General features: G+C 40.0%; 1 protein-coding gene across 1 annotated transcript in view; it reads right to left on the reverse strand.

Annotated features, from left to right (window-relative positions):
• The window catches only part of ZNF277 (zinc finger protein 277), a 141,673-nt gene that overhangs the window by 59,019 nt on the left and 68,605 nt on the right, over window positions 1-14,049 (reverse strand). The window contains exon 2 of the mRNA XM_052638994.1: window positions 3,509-3,710. Within this exon, the coding sequence (XP_052494954.1) occupies window positions 3,509-3,710 (202 nt within the window). The remainder of the gene's footprint in view (window positions 1-3,508; window positions 3,711-14,049) is intronic.

Below are 14,049 nucleotides of genomic sequence, written 5' to 3' on the forward strand. Positions count from 1 at the left end.
CTACTTCTTTAGTTTACTTAAAGCTACAGTTGCAGCCACCCAATACATAAAGGAAGCCAAGAAATAATATGTGGTGTGAACCCTTTATTTGGAGGATAGTTATTACAGCATTTCATATTTTATTAAAAAGTCATAAAAGTAATTATTTGGTCATCAGCAAATACTTTCTTTCAAAGAATTTTAATCATGTCCAACCAGAAATCTTTGTAGTAATATCGTCTTCCCTGTCCAACTCCCCATTGTAACTGGTGTGATCCTGACAGAAGCATGAAGATTTGAGATATAGCTGTTAATTAAGTAGCATGGAATGAGTGGAATCTAATATAGAAAGGAGCAAAGAATTAGGCGTTAACATTTTTCTTCTGGAAAAATTTTATCTACTGCATAAAGCTAGCAAATAGCTTATATAAATAGCTATGTTAATAAATGGATCAAAGGAGAGATTTTGTTTATTTGCTCTTGGAAAGTTTTACTGTTACTTTGTTCCAATAAAGAAAATGTTAAATATATTCCACATGAAACTTTAGAGCTTATTTCTTACAAAGGATGAGGTAAGTGCATCTCTTATCTATTATTTATCATCTTTATTACTTATTGTACTCAGAAGCAACAACTCTTCTCTGGGAAGCATATATAATAATTATTACATATAATTATTCAACCTATAAAGCAGTTCTGAGTGAATTAATTCATGCCAATTGAACTTCTCACTGTCCCTTCCTCCCCTCAATAACTGTTGAGAAAAAGTCATATAATGCTGAGAAGATTCCAGTTTAATTCTGATCATAGTAGTCAATGCTTGTACTGTTTTGGAGAGGAATTTTTAGTTTACTTAAACAGCAGGCAGGTAATACTTAAAGGAGATTGAATATTTTAAAAGGTATTAAAGTTTATTCATATACATTCCTGGTCAATTTGAATTAATCATGTTTTTACTTTCTGAGAATGAAACTAATTTAATTAGGACAGTTGACAAGGAAAATCTAGATTTCCAAATTTAAAGTACATACTAACTACACATTTTATTTAGAAAGCACTTCTATCAGACAAACATCTTTTTCAATTAAAGCATCCATTTTATTACATGGTTGCATTTAGAATGTGATTGATCTTAACATTTGATCAACTCTTAAGCCCTGAGACCTAGCAAATAATTTGATTTTCCTGCCCACATACAGATGAGATTGACAACAATGATAAAAAGAGAGACTGATTAGAACAAATATAGCCACTCAGCTATCTTACATAAGTACAAAGGATAAAATACAAACTCTGATTCAGACATTCCCTACAGATTTTAGAAAAGAAAGAAAAATTCAACATTACTCAATTGTCACTGGTTGATCATCACATTTTCCTGCAATTTCTGAGGGAGAATTTGCATTTATATCACAAAAAAGAGTAAAGAAATATAGTTTTACATCAAAGAAAAGCCAAGTGATACAAAATTTAGAAAAGCATAACTTAGCTGATATGCCTATCAATGGTTATTTGAATATGTAAACAATTCAAAGCTCTCTAGCTTAAGAAGTGTCTAAAGCAAAATCAACAGATCTGACTACACGTAACTTTGTATCATGTCAGAGAAAACTCCCCAAACACACATATACACACACGTGTATACATACATACATACACATACAAATATTTTAATTGAAAACAAAGAACAATGGATGAGAATGAGAAGCACAGTTTTTCCACTGAAACCTGTAAAAATCAGTTTATTCTAGGAAATTCCTTGCTGGTTTAGTGGTTAGGACTGTATGCTCCCACTGCAAGGGGCCCAGGTTTGACCTCTAGTCAGGGAACTAAGATTCCCACAAGTGTTTCATGGTGGGGCCAAAAAAAAAACCTCATTCTAGGAGTTGGTGACATATACTGCTCATATAACTTTCTATGCCCCTAAGCATACAGCCCCAAGTCTACTCAAATGCTGAGTGGCAATGCTAAGTGGATAAAAGCAGCCACCACACAGGAGGCACACAGCAGACATTCAGAACAGGTGCTACGCAGTTGAGAAGGACAAAAAGGCTACAGAATAGCTAATATTACCCCTGTGGGCACTGTGGTTATTTGTCCTTAAAAAACAAACTGTTACTCTAGAAGTTTAGAGTACTTAGAATCTGAAATGAATATTTCTCAAAACAAATTTTACAAACCATAATTAGATCTTCAGGTCAGCAACAAATGCCTATTGAAAACTTAAGCTCTAGCTGCAGAAAACTAAGACTTCAAATATATCTTTTGTAATCAAAATATAATTAAAAATTTGGCTGTTTATTGGGTATGAAAGATATCAGATACTAGTTGGTGCTACACATACCCTGTTTTTATATAAAGCTCAACAATCTTATGAGGGCTGGTGTTACCCCCATCTTATAGATAAGAAAATTGATGCTTAGAGAAGTAAGTAGCTTGCTGGGAGTCATATGGTAAGAAAGTCACTGAGTCTGCATTCAATCCTAGGCTGACTGGGTTTCACAGTCCACTCTTAATAATACAGCTTGCTCTTTGCAAAACCCATCCTAAGAAAGAAGTTGCTTGCTAAGAATAATGTAGTCTGGCAGATACAGAATTTAGATGCAAGGATATTACAATATCTGGGCTACTCTAATGTTCTGTAGGGAAATCAATGCAGAACATCTCAAAATGGGACTTTACCAGATACACCAAAATGTGTGCTTTCAGTAACTATACTAAGCTAGTTAACTACCACTATATTGTTTGCATGGTGTTTTCAACTAATAATGACCTATACATAACTACTCCATTACACCTGCTTAAGAGAAGGCATGTCTCTTAGACAATCACTTCTAAGAATCAGTCTAGAATTAGCAGGTCCAGCTCCCTTCAGGATCCGGCTATACCGGTTAGGTTCCTACATGTCTCACCATGTCCAGTGTTGGCAGTTACTCAACCACTCACACCTATCTTCTCTTCATCTTCCTCACCCTCTTCCTCTGAGCACCTCAGTCACTGATCTTAGCTGCTGTCTCCTTTTATACCCCTTATACCCCTCTGGGTTATTCAAAGACTCAGTCTTTTTCTGATTTTCAACTTTATCTTAACACTTAAGATCCAAGATCCTCTTTCCCCCAAACCTCCCTTTGGGTGGCTTAAAAAAAATTTTTTTTTTTTTTTACCAAGTTTATTCTGGGCTGTCAGGAAGAACTCACTTAGCTGGAGAATGTGTGTATCCTGAAATATAAAAAGGACATCAATCTGATAGAGACCAACAATGCCAAAAATTTCATGAGATGTGGTAAAGGGAGTATTATCAACTCTTTAGAAAGTTGATCTGCTTCCAGAATTTGTAGAAATACAACAGTATGTAACATTTTTAAATAAAACTTGCTAAAGAATACAAATAAGCTCAAAGTTGAAAAAAGGCTAAGTTGAAACCTGAAAAAGAGTATGAGTTTTCATATTTCTACAGGAATAATTAAGTTATACCTTTCCACTATGAAACAGTAAACCTAATTCTTCTATGGATGAAAACAAAATTTACCTTTGGAAATCAGCAACCAACTTGACATCAGCTATGACAATCTTATGTTCAATAATCATGTGCTTCAGAAGTTTGTCTTGTTCAACCACAGGAAAATGTTCTTCACAGAAAATACAAGGCACAGATGGAGAACTTTCTAAGCTGGTGGTGCCACCTGGACTTTCTGGCAGAGAAAGCGGCTCCAGGATATAATCCTTAGTGTCTGGGAGAGACAAAAAGAAAGAGGAAAAAAGCTGAAATCAACTCCCTTTAGAAGAATGATTTATCGCCTCCTGCATTAAAAGGATCCTAAAGATGTTTACATAATTTCAAAAAGAAAATACACAGTACCAGAGAGCAAGATACTTTATTACATCTTAAATAGCTTCTGCAACCCAGAGGCAAAGAGTATTACAAAGCAGCTCAAACTCCCCATTTTCTGGCTTGAATGGGGGAAACTCATTTGTAAGGACAGCTGTGCAACCTCATTCTTGGACAGTGGCCAATGGCAGCAACTCTAGGGGAACTCGGGGCAGGGGGGAGGCTGCAGCACGCTGGGTTAAGGTTCTAAGTCTCAAATGTGACCTATGGCCAAGAGTCATGACACTGGGAGGTAAATGGTATATACTGAGGCTACAGGTGATGCAGGACAATCTTTTTAGCTGCTTCTTGTTGCACCTGCAAACTTTTTCCTGTCTCTATTTGTCATGTGAGAAGGTAAGTCTCACGTTGGGTTGACACAGCATGTGCTGGGTGGCCCAGGTGGCAATTTGTGATTTGATTTATGTCTATCATTTGCTTATTACACAGTTGTGTATCATAATTCAAGTTCTTGTGAACAAAGAGATGAATGCTCAATCACTAGACATACATGATGAAACTTTTTCATGTCTACACTATTCCTTTCCCTAACATCACCTACAGAATCTTTTTTTTTTTTTACTCTTAAAAAGTAATTTTATTATTATTTATTTATTTATTTATTTTTTTTTTACCTACAGAATCTTTAAGAGTTGAGGCTTTAAGATCTGCAGCTCTGAATTAAAGGCCTTGAATGAGAGACAGTTTTATCACGATTTCTCTTCAGTCTTCTAGACTGAACCTGGCACCGTAGGTACACTACCGTGTAGTTAGCAACCAGGTAACTAGTGGAAGGCATTTGGCATTTGAAGGAGGGCAGAAAACTTTAGAAAGACAGCTATTTCACAGACAGCAGTCTCTGGAATTAGGTTACTATTTAATTCTACGTTAAATTTTATTTATTTTTTATATTCCTAGAGGCCTTTTAAAATGAATAACTAATTGAATAAGTTACTGGTACACTGCTGACCCCGGTCTCAGAACTGGATAAATGATGCAAGAGGGCAGCATTCATTCACTCACTCAACTAAACCTAGCTGAGTATCTACTGAGTGCTGGCCGTTTCCTGTTTGATGCTGCATGATACTATTCTTACTATCAAGGCTAAAGGGCAGAAAAGTTAAAAGGATAGAGAGAGAGAAGGGGAAAGAGAGAGATGGGGAGACAGGGAGGGAGAGAGAAGAGGCAGGGAGGGAGGGAAGTAGGGAATGTACAGGGCTTATGGGAGCATGGGACAGAGGAGTTTAAGTGAGCTTCGGGAAAGTGTCCCGTAAGGAATGTCCTCTAACACATCACTCATAATAGAGGATGCTAAATCAAACTATTTATCTTAGTTACAAAAAATTATTAAATATCAAGAAAGAGAAAACAGGGTACACATGACAATAGGGATAATATGAAAAACGTTTCAGCACTTTAAAAGCATTATTAGTAAAATTGGCATGTTACCAATTATTACATTCATAAATCAGGTAATGAAATCAAGGATTTCTGGAACTCTATAGCTCCTTAGTTGCAGAATATATTTTTCAGTTACATGATAAATTCTGTAGGAACTTAAACCTGCACATGAAAAATAGGTGAGGAAAGAGATGGGGATATACTTATGAAACTCTACAATATTTTACGTTCCCTAGAATAAGATAACAAAAGGCAGCATATTCTAAGTAGGCAATAACCTGCCAGCTAAGAAGATGCTCTTCTCCTAAATTTGACTGAAATATCTGTAAATTCACTTATCTTGACTGAAGAAAAGAAACAATATATTAATAATCACCACCAACAGCAAGAACTAATCTTACTAGATGTTTGCTATTTGTAAATTACCAGCAAAGTGTTTAGAGACTTTCTGAATCCTAACTTCCTTGTTGGATTAATATTATCACAACCCCCATCTTTCAGATGAGAACTGAGACTTAAAAAATTAAATAATTTCCCCAAATCACAGTGTTAGGTCTAAGTCTTACAAATAGCTGTGAAAAGACCAGTGAAAAGCCAAGGAGAAAAGGAAAGATATACCCATTTGAATGCAGAGCTCCAAAGAATAGCAAGGAGAGATAAGAAAGCCTTCCCCAGTGATCAGTGCAAAGAAATAGAGAAAAACAATAGAATGGGAAAGACTAGAGATCTCTTCAAGAAAATTAGAGATATTAAGGGAACATTACATGCAAAGTGAAAGTGAAAGTAAAAGTGAAGTCGGTCAGTCGTGTCCGACTCTTTGCGACCCTGTGGATTGTAGCCCACCAGGCTCCTCCGTCCATGGGGTTCTCCAGGCAAAAATACTGGAGTGGGTAGCCATTTCCTTCTCCAGGGGATCTTCCTGACCCAGGGATTGAATCCAGGTCTCCTGCATTGCAGGCAGACACTTTAACCTCTGAGCCACCAGGGAAGGCCTTTCATGCAAAGATGGGCACAATAAAGGACAAAAATGGTATGTACCTAACTAACGGAAGCGGAAGATATTAAAAAGAAGTGGCAAGAACACACAGAAGAACTGTACATGTATTCTTTACATGTATTCATAGAATTGTGACTGGTACCCCTAGTCATACAGTCTTTTCAGACAGAAACCTGAGAGGCTTCCTCACTTCCTTCTCCTTTACTCCCCGTGGCCAACATTAATCAGGAACTCTCAGTTTAATCTTCAGAGCCTCTTCTCTGTTCCTCCCTTCTGAGCACTGCCAACACTGCTGCCTCAGACAAGCTCTTAAACTTGAACATCTGCAATAGTCTTCCCACTGGTTAGTCTCCCCCATCTTCAGACATGACCTCTTTCCAATCCATTCTCCCCATATCAGTTTAAAACAGGAGTGGCCCTTCTTCCTGTAGGAAAAGGCCTAAACTCCTTAAGGAGTTAGGTATAGGTTGAGAGATCAAAACAAGATCTTAATGACCCACATACCCACAGTGGTGTGGTTACTCACCTAGAGCCAGACATCCTGGAGTGTGAAATCAAATGGGCCTTAAGAAGCATCACTATGAACAAAGCTAGTGGAGGTGATGGAATTCCAGCGGGGCTATTTCAAATCCTAAAAGATGATGCTGTGCAAGTGCTGCCCTCAATATGCCAGCAAATTTGGAAAACTCACCAGTGGCCACAGGACTGGGAAAGGTCAGTTTTCATTCCAATCCCAAAGAAAGGCAATGCCAAAGAATGCTCAAACTACCTCACAATTGCACTTATCTCACACACTAGTAAAGTAATGCTCAAAATTCTCCAAGCCAGGCTTCAGCAATACATGAACCATGAACTTCCAGATGTTCAAACTGGTTTTAAAAAGACAGAGGAACCAGAGATCAAATTGCCAACATCTGCTGTATCAGGGAAAAAGCAAGAGAGTTCCAGAAAAAAACATCTACTTCTGCTTTATTGATTACACCAAAACCTTTAACTAAACTGTGGAAAATTCTGAAAGAGATGGGAATACCAGACCACCTGACCTGCCTCTTGAGAAATCTGTATGCAGGTCAGGAAGCACAATTAGAACTGGACATGGAACAACAGACTGGTTCCAAATAGGAAAAGGAGTACGTCAAGGCTGTATATGGTCACTCTGCTTATTTAACTTATACGCAGAGTACTCTTGCCTGGAAAGTCCCAAGGATGGAGGAGCCTGGTGGGCTGCAGTCCATGGGGTCACTAAGAGTTGGACATGACTACAACTTCACTTTCACTTTTCATTTTCATGCATTGGAGAAGGAAATGGCAACCCACTCCAGTGTTCTTGCCTGGAGAATCGCAGGGACGGGAGCCTGGTGGGCTGCCGTCTATGGGGTCACATGGAGTGGGACACGACTGAAGTGACTTAGCAGCAGCAGCAGCAGAATACATCATAAGAAACACTGGGCTGGATGAAGCACAAGCTGGAATCAAGATTGCTAGAGAAATATCAGTAACTTCAGATATGCTGATGACACCATCCTTATGGAAGAAAGCAAAGAACTGAAGAATCTCTTGATGAAAGTGAAAGAGGAGAGTGAAAAAGTTGGCTTAAAGCTCAACATTCAGAAAACTAAGATCATGGCATCTAGTCCCATCACTTCGTGGCAAATAGATGGAGAAACAGTGGAAACAGTGGCAGACTTTATTCTTGAGGGCTCTAAAATCACTGCAGATGGTGACTTCAGCCATGAAATTTAAAGACGCTTGCTCTTTGGAAGGAAAGCTATGACCAACTTAGACAGTATATTAAAAAGCAGAGGCATTACTTTGCCAACAAAGGTCAGTCTAGTCAAAGCTATGGTTTTTCCAGTAGTTATGTTTGGATGTGAGAGTTGGACTATAAAGAAAGCTGAGCGCCGAAGAATTGGTGCTTTTCAGCTGTGGTGTTGGAGAAGACTCTTGAGAGTCCCTTGGACTGCAAGGAGATCCAACCAGTACATCCTAAAGATCAGTCCTGAGTGTTCATTGGAAAGACTAACGTTGAAGCTGAAACTCCAATACTTTGGCCACCTGATGTGAAGAGCTGACTCACTGGAAAAGACCCTGATCCTGGGAAAGATTGAAGGCAGGAGGAGAAGGGGATGACAGAGGATGAGATGGTTGGATGGCATCACTGACTCGATGGACATGAGTTTGAGTGAACTCCAGGAGTTTGTGATGGACAGCAATGCCTGGTTTGCTGCAGTCCACATGGTCAGTCAGATATGACTGAGTGACTGAACTGAACTAGTAATTTGAACCCAAATTCAAACAGTACATTCTTCTGCCTCCAACATCAAAAGACAATTCCTCAATCTGTATTTCTTCTTTAAACTCTGTGTTCAGTTTTTAATTCATATGTACTTATAAGACATACTGAATTTACATATATTCTGCCAGTGTCCTGCAATCTCCCTCATATCACCTCCACCAGCAACTCTCAAACCAGCAGCCCACATACTTCAAAAACCAGTGGTACAGTTATCACTCAGTTCAGTTCAGTTGCTCAGTCTGGTCCAACTCTTCATGACCCCATGGACTGCAGCATGCCAGGTTTCCCTGTCCATCACCAACTCCCAGAGCTTGCTCAAACTTATGTCCGTCGAGTCGGTGATGCCATCTAACCATCTTATCCTCTGTTGTTCCCTTCTCCTTCTGCCTTCAGTCTTTCCCAGCATCAGGGTCTTTTTCAACCAGTCATCTCTACAGTTAACTACAGATAACTACAGTGGTGGTTATCTCTACCACTGTTACTATTTCCTGAGGTTTTACTGCAAACTCTCTACTGTTCGTCTGTGGATCATGTGTCTTCCCTTTTGTATATGTGTTCAATGCCAGTTTCTCTTTTTTTCAAACTATTCCTCAATGGACCTAAATGTTCACACATACTAGAACCGATTGCTTATTGTCACTGTAAGGGTATACAGGAACAAAATCATGAGTCTTCAAATTTTAGGTATGAGGAACGTGTGGTTTGAGAGGCACTCCGTTCTAAAGGAGATCAATCCTGGGTGTTCTTTGGAAGGAATGATGCTAAAGCTGAAACTCCAGTACTTTGGCCAGCTCATGCGAAGAGTTGACTCATTGGAAAAGACTCTGATGCTGGGAGGGATTGGGGGCAGGAGGAGAAGGGGACGACAGAGGATGAGATGGCTGCATGGCATCACTGACTCAATGGACGTGAGTTTGGGTGAATTCCGGGTGTTGGTGATGGACAGGGAGGACTGGCGTGCTGCAATTCATGGGGTCGCAAAGAGTTGGACACGACTGAGCGACTGAACTGAACTAAACTGAACTGAAGTTGTATTTGGGAAGTTGAGTTACTATGTATCCAGAAAACAAAAAAAAAAATTAACAACAATTTTAGATTACAAGAGTTAATAAATTTCTCCTTATTCCCTGATCATTAGCATTGTGCTCAAATTCTAACAGCATTGATCATAAGACCTAATTTGTTTGCCTTCAGATTGTTAGTCTCTGGACGACAAGGAGAGTACTGGTCATCTTTATTTACCTGGCACATACTCTGTGTACTATTATCCTACCATGAGTATCCACCATCAAGCAGTGTATTGACTTTGTGCCAGGCACTGTTAAGCACTTTACAGGTACAGTATTGAGTCAATTAACCCCCTCAATAATCCTATGACAGAGAGTCAGTTTCTACATCTATACTACAGTTGAGGAAACTTAGTCACTGAGAGGCCAAGTGACTTGCCCTAGACAGCTAGTAAGTGGTAGAGCCAGGATTTGAATCCAAGCAGTTTGGCTCTCAAGCATTAGTAGCACTCTCAACCTATGTTGTTCTGTTGCATCTGACTCTGCGACCCCATGGACTGCAGCACGTCTAGGTTTCCCTGTCCTTCACCATCTCCTGGAGCTTGCTGAAACTCATGTCCATTGAGTTGGTGATGCCATCCAATCATCTCATCCTCTCTCATCCCCTTCTGCTCCTGCCTTCTGTCTTTCCCAGCATCAGGGTCTTTTCTAATGTGTTGGCTTTTTCCCTGATACAGCAGATGTTGGCAATTTGATCTCTGGTTCCTCTGCCTTTTTAAAACCAGTTTGAACATCTGGAAGTTCATGGTTCATGTATTGCTGAAGCCTGGCTTGGAGAATTTTGAGCATTACTTTACTAGTGTGTGAGATAAGTGCAATTGTGAGGTAGTTTGAGCATTCTTTGGCATTGCCTTTCTTTGGGATTGGAATGAAAACTGACCTTTCCCAGTCCTGTGGCCACTGGTGAGTTTTCCAAATTTGCTGGCATATTGAGGGCAGCACTTGCACAGCATCATCTTTTAGGATTTGAAATAGCCCCGCTGGAATTCCATCACCTCCACTAGCTTTGTTCATAGTGATGCTTCTTAAGGCCCATTTGATTTCACACTCCAGGATGTCTGGCTCTAGGTGAGTAACCACACCACTGTGGGTATGTGGGTCATTAAGATCTTGTTTTGATCTCTCAACCTATACCTAACTCCTTAAGGAGTTTAGGCCTTTTCCTACAGGAAGAAGGGCCACTCCTGTTTTAAACTGATATGGGGAGAATGGATTGGAAAGAGGTCATGTCTGAAGATGGGGGAGACTAACCAGTGGGAAGACTATTGCAGATGTTCAAGTTTAAGAGCTTGTCTGAGGCAGCAGTGTTGGCAGTGCTCAGAAGGGAGGAACAGAGAAGAGGCTCTGAAGATTAAACTGAGAGTTCCTGATTAATGTTGGCCACGGGGAGTAAAGGAGAAGGAAGTGAGGAAGCCTCTCAGGTTTCTGTCTGAAAAGACTGTATGACTAGGGGTACCAGTCACAATTCTATGAATACACATAAAGAAACAGGATTTTTATTTACTGAAAAGTGAAAGTCACTCAGTTGTGTCCGACTCTCTGTATAGTCCATGGAATTCCCCGGGCCAGAACACTGGAGTGGGTAGCCTTTTCCTTCTCTCGGGGATCTTCCCAACCCAAGGATCGAACTCAGGTCTCCTGCATTGCAGGTGGAGTCTTTACCAGCTGAGCCGCATGGAAGCCCCACTTTGTGAGAGGGACGGTAATCAGTTGAGGTGTAGATAGCTCAGGCGATCTGCTCAGAATTTAGATATTCCCGACAGGCCTGGTGGACAGAGACAGCTCTTACCAGTGTCTCATGTGATGCACTTGCACCATTCTGTGTCTGCCGGCTCCCCAGCTGCTTGGCCGATTCCCTCTCTCCACGCTCAACAACAGCAAATATCTATGCTGTAATTAATTGTTTTCAGGTATATTTCTGCCACTAGGGTACTCTGTGAATTATTCAAGGTCAAGGACTAAGTCTTACTGATTTCCAGGTCTCTGATGTAATTATACAGTGCCTGAAACATAGATTACATTTGACAAGTGTTTGCTGATAAATAGTGGACCAGAGGTTCTTACACCTAGACTTACACCTTTAACTCAATTTCTAGGTAAATTCTATTTTAGGGAACACCTGTGGCTGTCTGTCTTTAGAGGAACTTTCTCTGCCCAAGATTCAGAGTAGTCTAACTTTATTTATAGCCAGGTCTTCAGTGCTGTGGCCCTTGCGGCAACAGCCTACTACTAATTAATAAATAATGATATAAAAATTACACTGAATTCCAAGATCACCAAAAATACTATTGAGTGTAGTAAAAGTATTTTATCTTAGTTAGGGATTTAAAAAGTACTCTTGATTTTTCATGTAAATTAGTAATGCAAATTGTAAAAAAAGAAAAAAGTTTATGTAAATTAGTATGGTTGAAGCGAGCCCCTCAAATACTAAGCCCTGTATCAGCAGAGGCAACTCAATAAGATTTTCCTAACAGTTTATTTCCAGCAGTCACCATTAGAATCACATTTATATCTTACCAAGTGGTAAAAAGACAGCAGAAGCAGAAATATATAATTCTTTGTTACAAGAACCTTGAACTCTAAAAGGCCAGAGGAAGTAAATTGTATCTAGCTCCCTTCAGGAAGCAGGCAAAGCATCTTGGATATTCTGCTTTGGCCCCAAATTGGCTTCACACATTTGTTACAAATTAACAACAAATTATCTGCTCTAGTTCTCACTTTGAACAGCAACTCTGTTCAAATGAACTGTGAAAAATACTATCCCCAAAGAACTGCATTTTTGAGGAGATGCTATGCCGATCATAAACAATTTTATTGACTGTGGGTAAGATCCTCAAAGTGTCAAATTAGTATTCTAGAATAGTGCTTCTCAAAGTTTAACGTGCACATATCACCTGGAGATTTTGTTGATGCACCTGACTGAGAAGGTGTCATGGCCAGGGAAACATGCCACTGAGATCTCTGGCTGCTATGACTGTAATTGAAAGAAGGCCTCAGTGCTGTGCTCTGAAACCCCACTTCCACTGAAGCAGAGCTTTCCATACAGTGCTCTCAGTAAATGACTGGAGGCAGCAGAAATAGTAAGGCAGACTCATTCCTGTGAGAGATGGAACTTCAAGACATGTAACACTGGCTGGAGGACTCTCCCTTGTCTTGCCAGAAAATTGCTTAGTACTGTGCTACACTCTTAGATTCTACATAATCCTCCCTTAGCTCTTTCCTTCACACAGGTCAGACCTACTTCTCATTTTTCCCTCTGGCATCTTCCCTAACACATCTCTTAAGATGTCAAATCCCATCTTGGTGTGTGCTTCTTGGATGACATGAATCAACATAGTAAAATCAGGAGGCAGACAGGCTTAAAATTCTGCATATCTCAGTTCCCAGAAGATGTCACCCCACTCATCCATCCACAAACCACATTTTGAGTGGCAAGGTTCTATCCAGGGAACAAAGCAGTCACGAATTCACAACATACCTAAGTGCTAGGAGAGGTAGTCCTAGACGTTACAATATATCATTACTGCCAAACAAATAGCTGGCTGCTGGTACTCTGAAGAAAAAATAAGATGACTGAGGTTTCTGTTGGCCTTAAGTCTGAAAGAATAAAAGCCCAAGTCAACAAATAATTGGTAACTTTTCCAGCATTCCTTTGTAAGCACCTGCAGTATACCCCACATATCATTCCCCCTTTCAGAAATCCCTGCAACCTGCTGTTGCGAACTATAAGTAGTCATGCCCTTCGCCAGGGGATTTTCCTGACCCAGGGATTGAACCCAGGTCTCCTGCACTGCAGGCAGCTTCTTTACTATCGCAGCCACCAGGGAAGCTCCACTGTCACCACACCATTAGTGAAACTGAAAACAAACAAACAAAAGCAGTAATTTGGTGATATACTCAATCCAGATAAAACTGGTTTAGCTCCTACTCTCATATGATCATCTAATTAATTGATCAGTTCAGTTCAGTTGAGTCGCTCAGTTGTGTCTGACTCTTTGCAACCCTACAGACTGCAGGACGCCAGGCATCCCTGTCCATCACAAACTCCTGGAGTTTACTCAAACTCATGTCCATTGGGTCGGTGATGCCATCCAACCATCTCATCCTCTGTCGTCCCCTTCTCCTCCCACCTTCAATCTTTCCCAGCATCAGGGTCTTTTCCAATGAGTCAGTTCTTCACATCAGGTGGTAAAAGTATTGGAGCTTCAGCTTCAGCATCAGTCCTTTCAATGAATATTCAGGACTTATTTCATTTAGGATAAATGGGCTATATCTCCTTGCAGAAGAAGGGACTCTCAATAGTCTTTTCTAACACCATGGTTCAAAAGCATCAATTCTTTGGCGCTCAGCTTTCTTTATAGTCCAACTCACACATCCACGCATGACTTACTGGAAAAACCATAGCTTTCACTAGACAGACCTTTGTTGGCAAAGTAATGTC

This window comes from Budorcas taxicolor, chromosome 4 (assembly GCF_023091745.1).
Source record: "Budorcas taxicolor isolate Tak-1 chromosome 4, Takin1.1, whole genome shotgun sequence".
NCBI lineage: Eukaryota > Metazoa > Chordata > Mammalia > Artiodactyla > Bovidae > Budorcas > Budorcas taxicolor.